This window comes from Macaca nemestrina, chromosome 6 (genome assembly GCF_043159975.1).
Source record: "Macaca nemestrina isolate mMacNem1 chromosome 6, mMacNem.hap1, whole genome shotgun sequence".
Classification (NCBI taxonomy): Eukaryota; Metazoa; Chordata; class Mammalia; order Primates; family Cercopithecidae; genus Macaca; species Macaca nemestrina.
In genome coordinates, this window is record NC_092130.1 from 64,139,932 (window position 1) to 64,158,984 (window position 19,053).

The 19,053-nt window shown below is 35.6% G+C and overlaps 1 protein-coding gene across 8 annotated transcripts in view; it reads right to left on the reverse strand.

The window, feature by feature from the left end:
• Positions 1–19,053, reverse strand: part of LOC105500004 (COMM domain containing 10) — a 269,943-nt gene that overhangs the window by 189,010 nt on the left and 61,880 nt on the right. For 7 of the 8 annotated variants that reach the window (XR_011624763.1, XR_011624761.1, XR_011624762.1 and 4 more), the window contains exon 5: positions 4,576–4,686. The exons of the other annotated variant lie outside the window; for it this stretch is intronic. Coding sequence is in view for 3 of the 7 variants with exons in the window: in XM_011772906.3 (XP_011771208.1) it covers positions 4,576–4,686 (111 nt within the window). In the remaining 4 variants the exon portion in view is untranslated. The remainder of the gene's footprint in view (positions 1–4,575; positions 4,687–19,053) is intronic. 8 annotated transcript variants of the gene reach the window in all.

Below are 19,053 nucleotides of genomic sequence, written 5' to 3' on the forward strand. Positions count from 1 at the left end.
AGGTCTACTGTTTACTATCTGTATAACATGGGAATATTATTTAATTTCTCTGTGCTTCTACATTTCCACTTATCAATAAAATAAGAATAATAAGAAATCATGCCTGGAAGAGATGTTTTAAACATAAAAAGAGGTGATACCATGTATAGCACAGAGTAAACACTTAAAAAAGAACTTTTGCCCATTTTTTCACACTAAACAGAATTTGTCACATATTTTGGAAATAAGAATGAAGAGCTCTAAGTCAGAAAACTAGTATTAAGAGTCCCAAATTCATTCAAAATCATAATTACTTTTACGTAAAGTACTTTCTGCAACCTGATTATAATCTAATTTAACATTAAGATAAATAAAAGTTCTGTCAGGGTGATTTTACCACAGTTACTGCAAAAGAAAAAAAAAAATGAAACACAATGATCCTTCCTCAAAGATGTACAAATAAAATTTGGAATCCCTGTATTAACAAAACAGGTTTGTCTTTAACAGGAAATTTACTGGGGAAAAAAGTATACAAAGATTAATAGCAAAATTAAAGTATTCTAAGATATTCAAAGTTAAAGTGTTGGTGTCAGACAATATTATCAACATTTGTTACAAATGACATTACTCTCTCTGAATAAAGAACTTTCAGCTGACTACAATGGGCCTAGAACTAGTTACATCATAACCTAACAGTGCCATTCAATTATCTTATGGACTATTTTATGCTTTTTTCTCATGAAGAAATTAATATAAGTGACATAATGTAACAAAAAAGTCAATAATGTAGAAAGCTTTTAATATATTTCATTTTGGCAAATGATCATACACAAATTTCAAAAGTCAAATCATGATGATTTCATTTATTTGTTCTATACATAAATTATTAATAAACATTAATTTTGTTTATGGAAATAAATAAGGGAACTCTATTGTTCTATACAGATTAGAAATGTAAACACTTAGCATTTCCTTCAACTACTGACTTCACAAATTATTGTGAATGTTATTTCAGATAACACTGTGAATGCCAGAAAAGACTCGGTAAGCAAAGCACTCTACTGCCCCCTAATGAAAAAAACTTTAAGTCAGAAAACTCAATTTGAGGTATCTGTGGAACAGGAAAATAATCTCACTTTCCTAAACACAGTAGACAAACACTAAGACAATTAACCAAAAACAACTAGAATACATATCAAAATACTGCAGGAAAGCTACAATCACCCAGTTTTTGTGATAAAATTAGTAGCAAAACAGGAAAGCCTCGAGACAGAAGTGTTCTAAGAAAGGAGACTACAGTCAAACAGTGTTATCCAGTGTGATAGCAATTAAAACTTCACTGCAGGCTACATTTTTCATGTGTATGTTAGAAGTGAAAAAGAAGACAAGGAGCTCCTCATAAACCACACTCTTCAGTGAATTACAGTAAGTTTTCAGTTCAACAGCTCGAAAGTAAACACCACCAAAATACTCCCTCACAATTTACAGTCACTCTAATCCTCCCAATAGTTTAATATATGTATATTTTCAGGATTACTACCCTGTAAAATACACATTTGTGAGAACTGTACTCAATGCTTCCTGTTTTAAACAAACACCAACTTCATAAGTATGACAGTTTTGTACTTTAAGATACTTTATATCCTAAACTAAGCAGTGATAACATTTAATCTCCCTTTTGGTAAAAGCTTTCCTTTCCTTTAATAAACTTGTTTTTTAAAACATGCTCTATACCCTCATTCCTTTTACTTAATATTCCAACCTGTGAAGAATTCTCATTTCATGACAGAGTAAATATTTGAGAGAAAAGTAGTTAGTAGTCCTTAATAACAGGAGTCACATAAAAATTAACATAAGGAACAAGATGAAGAGTACAAAGAACAGAATACAAAATCCTAAAATCAAGGAGAAGGTAAACAAAAGAAAGAGCAGTAATTCCAGCCAGCAGTACATTGAGGAAAACAGGTTAGTAGTTAACCGGTCCTTCATAGCTAGGGCACACCGTATCACTTGGAGATGGTATGTTTCTGCCTAGGTGATGGTAGCTCTATATCTCATTATGTGTCTATTGTTTAGGAGATAAAAGACACAGGCACAAAATGTGTAGAATGCCATAAAACAGAAAGGCAATACAAAGAAGTCACTTAAGTCTACATACAAGATGAAAGGGAAATATCTTTTACGTATGTGTGCTTCTGCTCTTCTTCCTCAGCATATTTGTTAATGAAAATGGTGCTCTAGAACTGCAAGTTATATGATTAATCAAGATGCATATATACATTTATTCAAAATTTCAAAATACAAACACACAGAAAAACATAAATGTACTCAAGATCATATTTCAAATGAGTTAGATTTCACATCTAGATATTCACATCTTCCTGAATAATCTGAATGTCTTATTAACATGGCTGTCTTACAAGAAGCATTATTCTTTTATTCCTACTGCCTAAAAATATAACAGACACATAGGCATACTTTGAAGATATAACAAAGAAGTTAGGAGGACTTGAGAATCCCAAAGACAAGCATTGCTGAACTCATGATGCTTAAAGCATATCCAATGCATGTGGTCAAAATAGTATACTTCCAACATATAAAATGCTTTTAGCTATGTAGACTTAACATTAGGTAGTCACGAAAAGTAAAACAGAGGAAGTATATAGCTACTTGGAATGTGCATGTATGCATGTATTTTCACTCATGGAATAGTTCCAGTCTACACTAGTGAATTCCAGATCATCATCCTACACCTAAAGGAATACCTTACTCAGTTCACAGAAGAAATAAAAGGGACTTTCCAGGCTCTTTTTCCCCTCCCTAATTTCCAGTAAGGATATATATGAAAAATATAATTAAAAAAAAAAAAAGGAGAGGGAATGCAAGGAACAAGGGAAGAGGTAATAATTTCATCAGGAAATAGTAAGAACTTTGAATTAAAACAAATGGATTGATTTCTTTATTTTAGCTAGAAACAAAACGGTTTTATTGATGATGATGGTAGCAGCCGGCATTTATTGAGCACATGCTGTACTACTGGGCACTGGACTAAACACTTTACATATACTAGGTGTTTAGTCTTCATAAAAATTGTGTGGCTAGATACTGCTACCTATATTTTACAGATAAAGAAACTGAGAATCAAGGATTAAGTAATTTGCCTAAGGTTACACTACACTAAACTGCAGAGCACACAGTAGTCTCCCTGCCCACGGTGGGAGGATATATTCCAAAATTCCCAGTGGAAGCCTGAAACCATGGATAATACTGAACCCAATATATACTGTTTTTTCCCATATACACAAACTTATGATAAAGTCTAATTTATAAATTAGGCACTGTAAGAGATTAACAACAGTCATAAGAAAATAGAACAACCATAACAACATAGTATAATAAAGTTATGTGGACGTAGTCTCTTTCTCTCATCTTACTGTACTGTACTCACCTATTTCAAACAGCAGTGGGTAACTGAAACTACGGAAAGTGAAACTGCAGATAAAGGGAAACCACTAGACATACTCTAACAGCTTGACTCTAACCACTAAGTTCATATTACTTTCCAGCGAAAATCTGTGAAATAAAATGATACTTTTGAAACACTGTAATAAACTAATACATTATATATAAGACTCAAGTCAATTCCACAGAATTTTATTGTCATATAACCTGGGCTAGGTACTTCTGAAAGAAGCCAGAAACGTGCATAATAGAATGAATTAACAAAAAAGTAATAATATTCCCATTCTTCAATTCCTGTTATTAATAATAACATTTCTTCCATTATTCTATTATCATATTCAGTCACTGTAATCTCCTTCCTCAGATATTCTCTAATACCTCATTCTCAATTCTATTTTGTCTGAAGATGAGATAGTCTTATCTACTTAGGAGGAAAAAGTCACTCCCCCTTTTCTATCTTAAAAGATAATCAATTACAATATAAAATATAATAAAAAGCTCTTGTCATATCTGAAAGACGTATTTCCCTATATGTTGCAGTAACAAAAACTTTCATAGCAATGCTTTGATCTTTAATAATCATGTTCTAGTTGTTCTGAAATTAATAATAAAGTAAAAATCACCCTGTGGTATAAAAAAAAAAAATTCTATTTCTCAAAAGCTGGGATTTAAAACACATGCAAGCATACTACACTACTACACACACAAAAATACAATTCAGGTCTCCATCATATTTATTGTTCCAGGCACTAGCTGGACAACAAACAATATTCCCTCTACCACATATATTCAGCTTAAAACATGAAACACTCAGGAATATTCGCAAATACCTAAAACATTAAAATCATGATTTTATGTGGTCTTCACCAATTTTTTTTCACTGCAGAATTTAAAAGAAGACATTATGAAATGTTTTTGTGTGAAAGGTACTTTGCAAGATAAGCTATTTCTTGAGATAAATAACAGTGATATTTAAATCTGACATCAAAATCTGTCAAAATAGATCCGCTTATTAATAATTGTGTAACTGAATTATGTTTAAAATTTAAATCCAGAGAGCAAAGACTGCTAAGAATAAAAAGTTTAAGTCCCAACAAACCAAATACATCCTTTTAATGGGATACCATTTCTTACCTTTGAATCTTCATTGTTCACTCCAAGTTGTAACACAGCTTGAGGAGATTTTAGTTTTGCTTGAGCAGAGTGAGCCATCTGAAGGTTAAGCTGCCATCCAACCGTCTCTAGCTTTAAAAGACAGGTGCAGATTTGAATCAGATGGTACAGAAGGAAGAAAACAGTCAACTTTAAGCAAATCTCCACTCTACAGGAATGTGTATGGGTAGGCTGGGCTTCATAGAAAGTCAGTTCCAGGGCTCCTTTAACCTACATACTCTGCGAATTCTCCCTTTGGGCTTCCTAGATTGGCCTCCTGCCATGCCTGTCAAATTTAAGAGCAAAAGTCATCTTTAAATATACTCTATTCTAAAAATAAAAAATTCTAATACCAAGCAGTGAAATATATTAAAAGATCCAATGTTTTTAAATATTAAACAATAAATTACTATTTTAAAATAATATTTTTTAAAACTAATGGTTTTTAAATAGTTACAAATTTCAACTAGTAAATAGCATAAATTGTTGAAAAGCACTTTAATGACTTCCCATCATCTTTCAAAAAAACCTTTGCATTAGGTACTATACAGGTAAGATTTGCTTTTTTTCTTTTTAATTTAGAGGGAAACTAAAGTATCCAGATGGTAAGAAGTTCACACCTTTAGATACAATGAGATTGAAATAGTCAGGCAGAGAACTCATATCTACTACCTAGCAAGTGTTACGCAACAGACTATCACACTTCCCAAGGTACTCTTACTATTGTTCCCAGTTATGACAGAAACTAATCAGAACATTTCCTTTGAATTTATTAGTTAATACAACAGCAAAATTTTAATCAAGTAAGACAAAAATAGTAAAGGAAGACTAAGGCAGAGAAACTTTTCTTACAAAGTATTAAGGAGCACAGATGTGGCTTTATACTGAACTTCAGCAGCTTATTGGTGCCTCCAGCTTCAAAAGTGTAAGGTTTTAGATTTAATTTCCTGTAAATTTCAAGTATCAAAATTTAGGGAAGTTTTGTGAAACCCAATAGTCATTTGCCTCTGATAACATGACCCTAATAATAGATTTAGTAAAACTACCTTAACAATACTGGGTAAGAATGGCAGGCTCACAACAATTTTTCCTTGACCAGAATACTAATCACTTAATTTGAAAGACTGTTCAACAGCTAGAATCACAGTAGTGACTCAAAGCCAAGTTGGAAAGAGAGCAATGAAAGTATTATCTATTTGAGAGAGGATGTGATGAGAAAATAAAGATACAGTTCTGTTCCTTCTGGCACTAAACCTTTTAGAGGTTATGGGTAAAAAGAAGGAAGATGTTGTAGAGATCTAATCTATAATATCTCTATAATACCTAATACAAAATCAATTTAATGGTACATGTTAAGTAAGGATTCTTTATATACTGATCTTTAACACTGATTACAGTAAGCACAGTCTCTGATACCAGCCTAACACTATTATCAAGTCCCATGCAATAGACTTTCCAATAAAATAGGAATAAATGTCATAACCATTCTCATATATTAAAAAAGCACTGGCATACATGTCGTCTTAATTGAAAAGCACATTCTAGGTATTTACATTGACCTGTAAAATGTTGCATTTACCTTATTTAATTGATCCTATCCCTCTCCATTAGGCACTTAACATAACTAATGAAGAGAGATATTAAGTGAATAAATTAAAACGCACACCCCACCATGATCAGGCCTTGATATTAACCAATGTATGCTTAAGCACTGCACAGAGATGATGCAGACAAATTAAAAAGAACCCTGAATTTGAGGCTTATGATTTGGTTCACGCTTAAACTATCACTAGCTATGTGACCATGGCTAAGCCACATCTTTCAAGATCCAATTTCCTCATACAAAATGGAAATCAATCCATCTGAACTACCTACTTTTCTGGGTTACTGATAATATCCAATAACATGCACACTTAAAGGATTTTGGCAACTATAAAGTAGTATAAATATAAGACATTTTGGTCACCTAATTTGTTCTATAGTATCTTCTAAATATTTTTCAAATATTTTCCAAAATTCATGACTGATTTCAGACTCTCATCATCCACATATTCCCAGATTATCACAATAGTCTTCTAACTGGGCTACCTGCCTCCTATAGAACCTCATCCCATCATCCCACTTCCCTTCTTAAAAGTCTCCAATAGTTCCTTACTACCTATAAAATAAAATCCAAACTCTTAAGTCCTAAGTCTAGTATACAAAACCCCTCAGGACGTGATAACAACCTTTCCAGTCCTATGTTCTAAAACATATTCCTAATTATCTATAATTTAGCCACAGTGAACCAAATAAGATTCCCAGAACACACTACGCTGTTTCACATATCTCTTCTTTGGCTCCAATGTCACCTCCTCTGTTATTTTTTCCTTTCCCTTCCCTCTGTAGTCTGCTACTCTGTTCCCTCAGCACTCTATATCTTTCTCTATTAACATTTAGATCGGTTTATTGCAATAATTTGTCTACATGTCTATCTCCTCAGAGTAGAGTGTAATCTCCATTAGGAGACAGCTGGAGTCTTATTCACCTTTATATCCTTGTGACCTACAACAGCCTCTGACAGAGTCAACATTAAAGATTCCTCTCAGACAAGTGATAAATCACATAACATACACAAACTTTCAAGGAGAAGTATTCACATGAAAATGAATGTATGAAAGAGGAAGAAAAAAAAGTTGTATTTCCACTTGGCTATGGCTTTCGTAGGAGGCAGGATTGCAACCTATAGAGCTAATATTTGGTTGGTTCTTCACATACACATACATACATACATACACACACACACACACACCCCACCTGTCACACATACAATATTATCTGCAGGCCAAAGCATGTCCAGAAATCCTTTTTATAATGAGTAAACATTACCCTAACTTTCATTTGGTTTGCTAAGTGGCAGCTGAGTGTGGGCTGTGAAGTTGCATACTAATTGACCTTAAGAAAGTTACATATTCTATTCACCTCTTTGAGCCTCAGTTTTCTCATCTGCAAAATGGAGACAATAATACCTGCCTCACTAAGTTGTAAAGGGTTAAATGGTGCATTGTCAAATATTGAGTTAGTGGCACTTCCTTTCCCAATTTCTCCAATTAGGTGTTCTGTCCAATCTGTATATTCTTTCCCCAACTAGATATGTGTGTATTTATATCAGGGCATGAGTTAGCCTTCCTTGTTGATATTATAAATTGTCTTTGGAAAATACAACTTAAAATATATATCATCACACAAGAAACTATCAAGTATTTTGATTTTAAAAGTACAAACAAAATTGCATATTTTAAACACATTTAGAACGTTATTATATTCATTTTAGAAGATTATTAAAAAGCCATCTGACAAAAAGATACAACACTAATTTTAAAAGTTACTAACTAGAGATAGGTACACAAAGGCTACCTGCAAAACTCATGTTAATCAAGACTGCGTTACTCATTCACAAAACTACTTAGCCATGTGGCTAGAAGAAAGGATAAATTAGAGTCACCACTAAAATATTTTGGGTCGCAGACTATTTGATAACTGAATGAAAAGTATAGAAATTTATCTCAGAAAAATGCATACACATTCACTAATTTTGGATAGTTGCATCAAATTTTGAAAGACTTCTTTACTACCCACTCCCTAAGTAGAACCAAGTAAACAATTTCTAGATTAGAGTTTCTTTGACTTCAACTAACAGTAAGAATGACTGACATAACAAATGTCCCGAAGACAGGGAAGCAGGGTCAATAAATTAACAAACTGTATTCTCAGTCCCTGGATAACAGAGAACTAATAAGTGAACTGTGGCACTACTTGCCTTGCTTTATTTTCCTAGGGCTTTTTACCATCTATCATAACATATAGTATTTATTTGATTGTTGACTACCACTTAAGATTCTAAACTCCTTGAGAAAAAAGGTTTTTGTCCTTTTTATCAGTGCCATATTGGAGCACTTCGAATAATGCCCAGCACACAGTAGGCACATTCTACATCTACCTGTAGAATTGAATTGAAATAAAGAGTATGCACAAGGGAGGTAATTTTTAAAAGTCATGGTTTTAGGTGTTCATGGATTGGCTTTCTTAATTTCCAGAGCCTTTTCTACTAAATTTTGTCATTGAAAAATATTTGTTCCATGGCCACATGACAGAGTAATAAAAAAAGTAAATAAAATTGCTGACCTCGTATGTGTTTGTGCATGCATACACCCACACATAAAGTTTCACAGAAGAGGCTAAGATCTGAGAACGGACAGACTGCCTGCTCAAGTTGGTCCCTGACCCCTGAGTAGCCTAACTGGGAGACATTGCCCACTAGGTGCAGACCGACATCCCACACCTCACACGGCGGGGTACACCCCTGAGATGAAGCTTCCAGAGCAACAATCAGACAGGAACAGTCGCTGTTCAGCAATATTCTATCTTCTGCAGCCTCTGCTGCTGATACCCAGGCAAACAGGGTCTGGAGTGGACCTTAAGCAATCTCCAACAGACCTACAGCTGAGGGTCCTGACTGTTAGAAGGAAAACAAACAAACAGAAAGGACACCCACACCAAAACCCCATCAGTATATCACCATCATCAAAGACCAAAGGCAGATAAAACCACAAAGATGGGGAAAAAGCAGGGCAGAAAAGCTGGAAATTCAAAAAATAAGAGCGCATCTCCCCCTCAAAAGGAACGCAGCTCATCACCAGCAGCGGATCAAAGTTGGATGGAGAATGACTTTGTCGAGTTGAGAGAAGAAGGCTTCAGTCCATCAAACTTCTCAGAGCTAAAGGAGGAATTACGTACCCAGTGCAAAGAAACTAAAAATCTTGAAAAAAGAATGGAAGAATAGATAACTAGAACAATCAATGCAAAGAAGGCCATAAACGAACTGACAGAGATAAAAACCATGACACGAGAAATACGTGACAAATGCACAAGCTTCAGTAACCGACTCGATCAATTGGAAGAAAGTATCAGCGATTGAGGATCAAATGAATGAAATGAAGTGAGAAGAGAAGTCTAAAGAAAAAAGAGGAAAAAGAAATGAACAAAGCCTTCAAGAAGTATGGGATTATGTGAAAAGACCAAATCTATGTCTGATTGGGATGCCTGAAAGCGAGGGGGAAAATGGAAACAAGTTGGAAAACACTCTTCAGGATATCATTCAGGAGAACTTCCCCAACCTAGTAAGGCAGGCCAACATTCAAATTCAGGAAATACAGACAACACCACAAAGATACTCCTCGAGAAGAGCAACTCCAAGACACATAATTGTCAGATTCACCAAAGTTGAAATGAAGGAAAAAATGTTAAGGGCAGTCAGAGAGAAAGGTCGGGTTACCCACAAAGGGAAGCCCATCACGCTAACAGCAGCTGTCTTCGCAGAAACTCTACAAGCCAGAAGAGAGTGGAGGCCAATATTCAACATTCTTAAAGAAAAGAATTTTCAACCCAGAATTTCATATCCAGCCAAACTAAGTTTCATAAGTGAAGGAGAAATAAAATCCTTTACAGACAAGCAAATGCTTAGAGATTTTGTCACCACCAGACCTGCCCTACAAGAGCTCGTGAAGGAAGCACTAAACATGGAAAGGAACAACCGGTACCAGCCATTGCAAAAACATGCCAAAAGGTAAAGACCATCGAGGCTAGGAAGAAAATGCACCAACTAGTGAGCAAAACAACCAGCTAATATCACAATGACAGGATCAAGTTCACACATAACTATATTAACCTTAAATGTAAATGGACTACATGGTCCAATTAAAAGACACAGACTGGCAAATTGGATAAAGAGTCAAGACCCATCAGTTTGCTATATTCACAAGACCCATCTCACATGCAGAGACACACATAGGCTCAAAATAAAGGGATGGGGGAAGATCTACCAAGCAAAAGGAGAACAAAAAAAAGCAGGGGTTGCAATACTAGTCTCTGATAAAACAGACTTTAAATCATCAAAGATCAAAAGAGACAAAGAAGGCCATTACATAATGGTACAGGGATCAATTCAACAGGAAGAGCTGACTATCTTAAATATATATGCACCCAATACAGGAGCACCCAGATTCATAAAGCAAGTCCTTAGAGACTTACAAAGAGACTTAGACTCCCATACAATAATAATGGGAGACTTCAACACTCCACTGTCAACATTAGACAGATCAACGAGACAGAAAGTTAACAAGGATATCCAGGAATTGAACTCAACTCTGCACCTAGCGGACCTAATAGACATCTACAGAACTCTCCACCCCAAATCAACAGAATATATATTCTGCTCAGCACTACATCGCACTTATTCCAAAACTGATCACATAATTGGAAGTAAAGCACTCCTCAGCAAATGTACAAGAACAGAAATTATAACAAACTGTCTCTCAGACCACAGTGCAATCAAACTAGAACTCAGGACTAAGAAACTCAATCAAAACTGCTCAACTACATGGAAACTGAACAACCTGCTCCTGAATGACTACTGGCTACATAACGAAACGAAGGCAGAAATAAAGATGTTCTTTGAAACCAATGAGAACAAAGATACAACATACCAGAAACTCGGGGACACATTTAAAGCAGTGTGTAGAGGGAAATTTATAGCACTAAATGCCCATAAGAGAAAGCTGGAAAGATCTAAAATTGACACTCTAACATCACAATTAAAAGAACTAGAGAAGCAAGAGCAAACACATTCAAAAGCTAGCAGAAGGCAAGAAATAACTAAGATCAGAGCAGAACTGAAGGAGATAAGAGACACAAAAAAACCCTCCAAAAATCAATGAATCCAAGAGCTGGTTTTTTGAAAAGATAAGCTAAATTGATAGACAGCTAGCAAGACTAATAAAGAAGAAAAGAGAGAAGAATCAAATCGATGCAATAAAAAATGATAAAGGGGATACCACCACCGACCCCAAAGAAATACAAACTACCATCAGAGAATACTATAAACACCTCTACGCAAATAAACTAGAAAATCTAGAAGAAACGGATAATTTCCTGGACATTTACACTCTCCCAAGACTAAACCAGGAAGAAGTTGAATCCCTGAATAGACCAATAGTAGGCTCTGAAATTGAGGCAATAATTAATAGCCTACCAACCAAAAAAAGTCCAGGACCAGACAGATTCACAGCTGAATTCTACCAGAGGTACAAGGAGGAGCTGGTACCATTCCTTCTGAAACTATTCCAATCAATAGAAAAAGAGGGAATCCTCCCTAACTCATTTTATGAGGCCAACATCATCCTGATACCAAAGCCTGGCAGAGACACAACAAAAAAAGAGAATTTTAGACCAATATCCCTGATGAACATTGATGCAAAAATTCTCAATAAAATACTGGCAAACCGAATCCAGTAGCACATCAAAAAGCTTATCCACCATGATCAAGTGGGCTTCATCCCTGGGATGCAAAGCTGGTTCAACATACGCAAATCAATAAACGTAATCCAGCATATAAACAGAACCAAAGACAAAAACCACATGATTATCTCAATAGATGCAGAAAAGGCCTTTGACAAAATTCAACAGTGCTTCATGCTAAAAACTCTCAATAAATTCGGTATTGATGTAATGTATCTCAAAATAATGAGAGCTATTTATGACAAACCCACAGCCAATATCATACTGAATGGGCAAAAACTGGAAGCATTCCCTTTGAAAACTGGCACAAGACAGGGATGCCCTCTCTCATCACTCCTATTCAACACAGCATTGGAAGTTCTGGCCAGGGTAATCAGGCAAGAGAAAGAAATAAAGGGTATTCAGTTAGGAAAAGAAGAAGTCAAATTGTCCCTCTTTGCAGGTGACATGATTGTATATTTAGAAAACCCCATCATCTCAGCCCAAATCTCCTTAAGCTGATAAGCAACTTCAGCAAAGTCTCAGGATACAAAATTAATGTGCAAAAATCACAAGCAATCTTATATGCCAGTAACAGACAAACAGAGAGCCAAATCAGGAATGAACTTCTATCCACAATTGCTTCAAAGAGAATAAAATACTTAGGAATCCAACTTACAAGGGATGTAAAGGACCTCTTCAAGGAGAACTACAACCACTGCTCAGTGAAATAAAAGAGGATACAAACAAATGGAAGAACATACTATGCTCATGGATAGGAAGAACCAATATTGTGAAAATAGCCATACTGCCCAAGGTAATTTATACATTCAATGCCATCCCCATCAAGTTACCAATGACTTTCTTCACAGAATTGGAAAAAACTGCTTATAGTTCATAAAGAACCAAAAAAAGCCCGCATTGCCAAGACAATCCTAAGTCAAAAGAACAAAGCTGGAGGCATCACACTACCTGATGTCAAACTATACTACAAGGCTATAGTAACCAAAACAGCATGGTACTGGTACTAAAACAGAGATATAGACCAATGGAACAGAACAGAGTCCCCAGAAATAATACCACACATCTACAGCCATCTGATCTTTGACAAACCTGAAAAAAACAAGAAATGGGGAAAAGATTCCCTATTTAATAAATGGTGCTGGGAAAATCGGCTAGCCATAAGTAGAAAGCTGAAACTGGATCCTTTCCTTACTCCTTATACGAAAATTAATTCAAGATGGATTAGAGACTTAAATGCTAGACCTAATACCATAAAAACCCTAGAAGAAAACCTAGGTAATACCATTCAGGATATAGGCATGGGCAAGGACTTCATGTCTAAAACACCAAAAGCAACGGCAACAAAAGCCAAAATTGACAAATGGGAACTAATTAAACTAAAGAGCTTCTGCACAGCAAAAGAAACTACCATCACAGTGAACAGGCAACCTACAGAATGGGAGAAAAGTTTTGCAATCTACTCATCTGACAAAGGGCTAATATCCAGAACCTACAAAGAACTCAAACAAATTTACAAGAAAAAAACAAACAACCCCATCAAAAAGTGGGCAAAGAGTATGAACAGACATTTCTCAAAAGAAGACATTCATACAGCCAACAGACACATGAAAAAATGCTCATCATCACTGGCCATCAGAAAATGCAAATCAAAACCACAATGAGATACCATCTCACACCAGTTAGAATGGCGATCATTAAAAAGTCAGGAAACAACAGGTGCTGGAGAGGATGTGGAGAAATAGGAACACTTTTACACTGTTGGTGGGATTGTTAACTAGTCCAACCATTATGGAAAACAGCGTGGCGATTCTGCAAGGATCCAGAACTAGAAGTACCATATGACCCAGCCATCCCATTACTGGGTATATACCCAAAGGATTATAAATCATGCTGCTAGAAAGACACATGCACATGTATATTCATTGCGGCACTATTCACAATAGCAAAGACTTGGAATCAACCCAAATGTCCATCAGTGACAGACTGGATTAAGAAAATGTGGCACATATACACCATGGAATACTACGCAGCCATAAAAAAGGATGAGTTTGTGTCCTTTGTAGGGACATGGATGCAGCTGGAAACCATAATTCTCAGCAAACTATTGCAAGAACACAAAACCAAACACCACATGTTCTCACTCATAGGTGGAAATTGAACAATGAGAACACTTGGACTCGGGAAGGGGAACATCACACACTGGGGCCTATTATGGGGAGGGGGGAGGGGGGAGGGATTGCACTGGAAGTAATACCTGATGCAAATGATGAGTTGATGGGTGCTGATGAGTTGATGGGTGCAGCACACCAACCTGGCACAAGTATACATATGTAAAAACCTGCACGTTGTACACATGTACCCTAGAATTTAAAGTATAATAATAATAAATAAATAAAAAAGAAATACTCTATAGGTACAAATTAGATATAACATGACAACAGTTGTAAATTTTTTTTTTTTTTTTTTTTTTTTTTTGAGACGGAGTCTTGCTCTGTCGCCCAGGCTGGAGTGCAGTGGCCGAATCTCAGCTCACTGCAAGCTCCGCTTCCCGGGTCTATGCCATTCTCCTGCCTCAGCCTCCCGAGTAGCTGGGACTACAGGCGCCCGCCACCTCGCCCAGCTAGTTTTTTGTATTTTTTTTTAGTGGAGACGGGGTTTCACTGTGTTAGCCAAGCTGGTCTCGATCTCCTGACCTCGTGATCCGCCCGTCTTGGCCTCCCAAAGTGCTGGGATTACAGGCTTGAGCCACCCACCCGGCCTGTTGTAAAATTTTTTAAGTGAAAATGATCATCCTTTTGATGCATAATATGTACACATATATAGCCATAATAATGCAATATAAAATATTTCCTGAACATGAATCTTATTTCTTATTCTTTGCAAATTTACACTTACTAAAAAAAAAAAAAAAAGTTTCACAGAAAATAATCAGTATTCAGAAAGCTTAAATGAAGAGAAAATATAGAAAGGATAACTAGTATTACAACCTAATACTTTATAGCTACATAATGCCATTTAAAAACCTCTCTTTTCAATGAAAAAAGAAGACAAAGAAAACTAACAACCCTGTGAGACAGGTAACACTTATTATCCCCATTTTACAGATTAAAAAGGTAAAACAAATGTAAACAATAGGTGAATCGGGATAAAGAATATATGGGGCTTTCTTACATCATTATTGCAACTTTTCTGTAAGTTTAAAATTCTATCAAAATCAAAAGTTACAAGTTCAGTCAAGTGAGAATCATCAGAAGATACTGAATCAAACTGGAGAAAGTCTCATGTGAATTTTATGTTTACACAGTCACAAAGTATCTACCCGCGACTGCTCTTTATTTATAAAACAAAAGAGTAGTAATAGAGTGGAGAACCTCACCTTACCCAAGGGATCAAAATTAACATTACCAAAAAGTAGCTAATGAACATCTAGTACCTGTAGGTGTGATATTCTGCAAAAGTCACAATGTCACTTACACAGTATTCTAACCAAAAAATCAGAATCTACATCTGATCATGAAGAAACAACAGACAAATTAAAATTGAGGGATACCCCATAAAATAAGTGGCATGTATCCTTCAGAAATATCAATGTCCTAAAAGCTAAGGGAATAAGTAATTCCTTACATTGCTTACTATATATTATTATACATTCTATTTACCAGGTCTATAGTAGGCATTGGCGATATAAACAAGATACAGTTACTCTGCTAAGGTGAAAAATCTTATACCATTTAATTATTCCTGAGACTCATAACTAAGCAAATAAGACAATCACCAATATTTTAGTTACATGTGAAATAAAATTCAGTATAGAGTTTTGCCTTCAGTTAGCTAATTATATTTGCTTCTATTTAAAATAAAACTCTACCCTGTGTATATCATACCAGTGAACTATATTAATGTAATTTGTTTTATTATTTCATATTCAAATTTAAATCTGAGGGTCCTTACACTTTAATGTCCTAGGTTTAAATATGATCAAAATAATATAAAACACAGGAAAAAAAGCCACTAATATTTATAATGGTTTTCAACCCATGCCAAAACTGTTAACACAATAGTTAGGCATCTCACTTACATTACCTTTTACCTGAGAATGTTACTAAAATGTCAGCTCAAAATATTATAATTTCAATATAATCTTAAATTCTTACAATTGCTCTGTAAATCAAAATTCTAAGCACATCTCAAATTAGCCAAAATTACTATATTAACTTTTTTTCTGAGAGAGTCTCGCCCTGTCACCCAGGTTGAAATGCAGTGACGTGATCTCAGCTCACTGCCACCTCTGCCTCCAGGGTTCAAACGATTCTCCTGCCTCAGCCTCCCCAGTAGCTAGGATTACAGGCACACATCACAACACCCGGGTAATTTTTGTATCTTTAAGTACAGATGGGGGTTTCACCATGTTAGTCAGGCTGGTCTTGAACTCCTGACATTGTGATCCACCCACCTCGGCCTCCCAAAGTGCTGGGATTACAGGCGTCAGCCACCGCACCCGGTCACATTAACTCTTTAAAACAGGAAAATAAAATGTAAAGTTACCAGCCAAATTTTTACTAGTAGCTCTCTAAAAATAGTAGCATTAAAGTTTTTTGGACTATGTCTCACAGCAAGAATACTTTTTATGCTGCAAATTGATACACATACACAAAAGTTTCACAAAACAATTTTTATCCAGAGCAGTGTTCTCTGATAATCTCTGTTATGTTTCTCTTCTTTTTTTTTAAATGCTATTTCAGAAACCTTTAAATTGATTTCATTACCCACTAATAGAACAGGTCATCTACAGTTTGAAAAACAATGCTTAGAAATACTGAATGAGTTGTAAAAACTATGTATGTGTGAATATTCATGAAACAGTTATTATTTATTATAATAAATCATAAAAACATAAAGTTAGAGCCAAAACTACTAAATCTGAAAACATCATCTATGTTATTTTGTTATAATCCACCATTTATTTTATAACTGCCAAATGCCATAAGCGGAAATTCTATATATGTATAGTTCATTACACAAACTAAACTACAGCCATACCTCAGAGATATCACAGCTTCAGTTTTCTGACCACTGCAATAAAGCCAAAATAAAATGAGTCACATAAATTTTTTGGTTTACACTATGCTGTAGTCTATTAAATGCACAAGAGATTATGTCTTTAAAAATACACCCCTGAATTTAAAAACTTTATTGCTAAAAAACACTAACAATCATCTAAGCCCTCAGTGAGTCAAAATCTTTTTGCTGGCTGAGGGTCTTGTTTCAAGGTTGATGGCTGCTGACTGATCAGGGTGGTGGCTACTGAAGATCGGGGTGGCTGTGCCAACTTGTTAAAAGAAGACAGCAATGATGTTTCCTCACATCAAGTGACATTTTCATGAAAGATTCCTCTGTAGCATACAATGCTGCTTGACAGCATTTTATCCACAGAACTTCTTTCAAAATTGAAGTCAATCCTCTCAAACCATGCCACTGTATTATCGACTACATTTATTAATATTCTATATCTTTCTTGTCATTTCAACAATGTTTATAGTATCTTCACCAGGAGTAGATTTCATCTCAACCCATTTCATTGCCTATCCAACAAGAAGCAACTCCTCATCCATTCAAGCTTTATCATGAGACTATAGCAAATCAGTCCCAGCTTCAGGCTCCACCTCTAATGATAATTCTCTTGCTATTTCCATCACGTTTTCAATGACTTCCTCCACAAAATCTTGAACCTCTCAAAGTCATCCATGAAGGCTGGATCAACTTCTTCAAAACTTCTATTCTTGTTGATATTTTGACCTCCTCCCACGAATCACAAATGTTCTTAATGACATCTAGATAGAGAATCCTTTACAGAAGGTTTTCATCTTACTTTGCCAAGATCCATCACCATCCATAAGTAATCACTGTCTATGGCAGCTATAGCCTTACAAAGTGTATTTCTTAGGTAACAGACTTGAAAGTCAAAATTTTTCTTTGATCCATGGGCTGAAGAATGAATGTTGTGTTAAAAGGCTGGGAGAACAAAACAAAACAAAACATTAATCTCCCTGTACATCCTCATCAGAGCACATAGGTGACCAAGTGCATTGTCATTGAGCAGTCATATTTTGAAAGGAATCTTTTTTTCTGAGAGTAGGTCTCAAAAGTAGTCTTAAAATATTCTATGAAACATGCTGTAAACAGATATGTCATCCAGGCTTTGTTGTTCCATTTATAGGAAGAATAGATTTAGTATAGTTCTCACTCTGGGATTTTTGAAATGGCAAATGAGCACTGGGTTCAACTTAAAGTCAATGGCCACATTAGCCCCTAACAAGGCAGTCAGTCTGTCCTTTGAAACTTTGAAGTCAGGTATTGACCTCTGTAGCTGCGAAAGTCTTAGACAGCATCTTCTCCCAGTAGAAGACTGTTTTGTCTCCATTGAAAATTTGCTCTTTAATGTAGTCACCTTCATCAGTGATCTCTGCTAGGTCTTCTAACTTGCTGTAGTTTCCACATCAGCACTTGCTGCTTCACCTCACACTTTTATGCTCTGGAGATGGCTTCTTTCCTTAAGCCTCATGAACCAACTTCTGCTAGCTTCCAATTTTTCTTCTGCAGCTTCCTCACCTCTCTGAGCCTTCATGGAACTGAAGAAAATTAGGGCTTTCCTTTGAATTAGGCTTTGGATTAAGAAAATATTGTGGCTAGTCTGATCTTCTATCCAGACCACTCAAATTTTCCTCTTATCAGCAAAAGGCTGTTTCATTTGCTTATTATTCATGTGTTCACTGAAGTAGCATTTTAATGTCCCTCAATAACTTTTACTTTGCATTTACAACTTGGCTAACCATTGGCACAAGAGGCCTAACTTTCAGCCTATCTCAGGTTTCAACACTCTTTACTCACTAAGCTTAATCATTTCTAGCTTTTCATTTAAACTGAGAGACATGCAACTCTTTCTTTCACTTGTACACTTAAAGGCCATTGTAGGATTATTAACTGTCCTAATTTCAAAACTGTGTCTCAGGGAACAGGGAAGCCCAAAGAAAAGGAGAGAGACTGAGGAATGGCTGGTTGGTGGAGCAGTCAGAACATACCCATTTATCAAGTAAGTTTACCATCTTATATGGGCATGGTTTG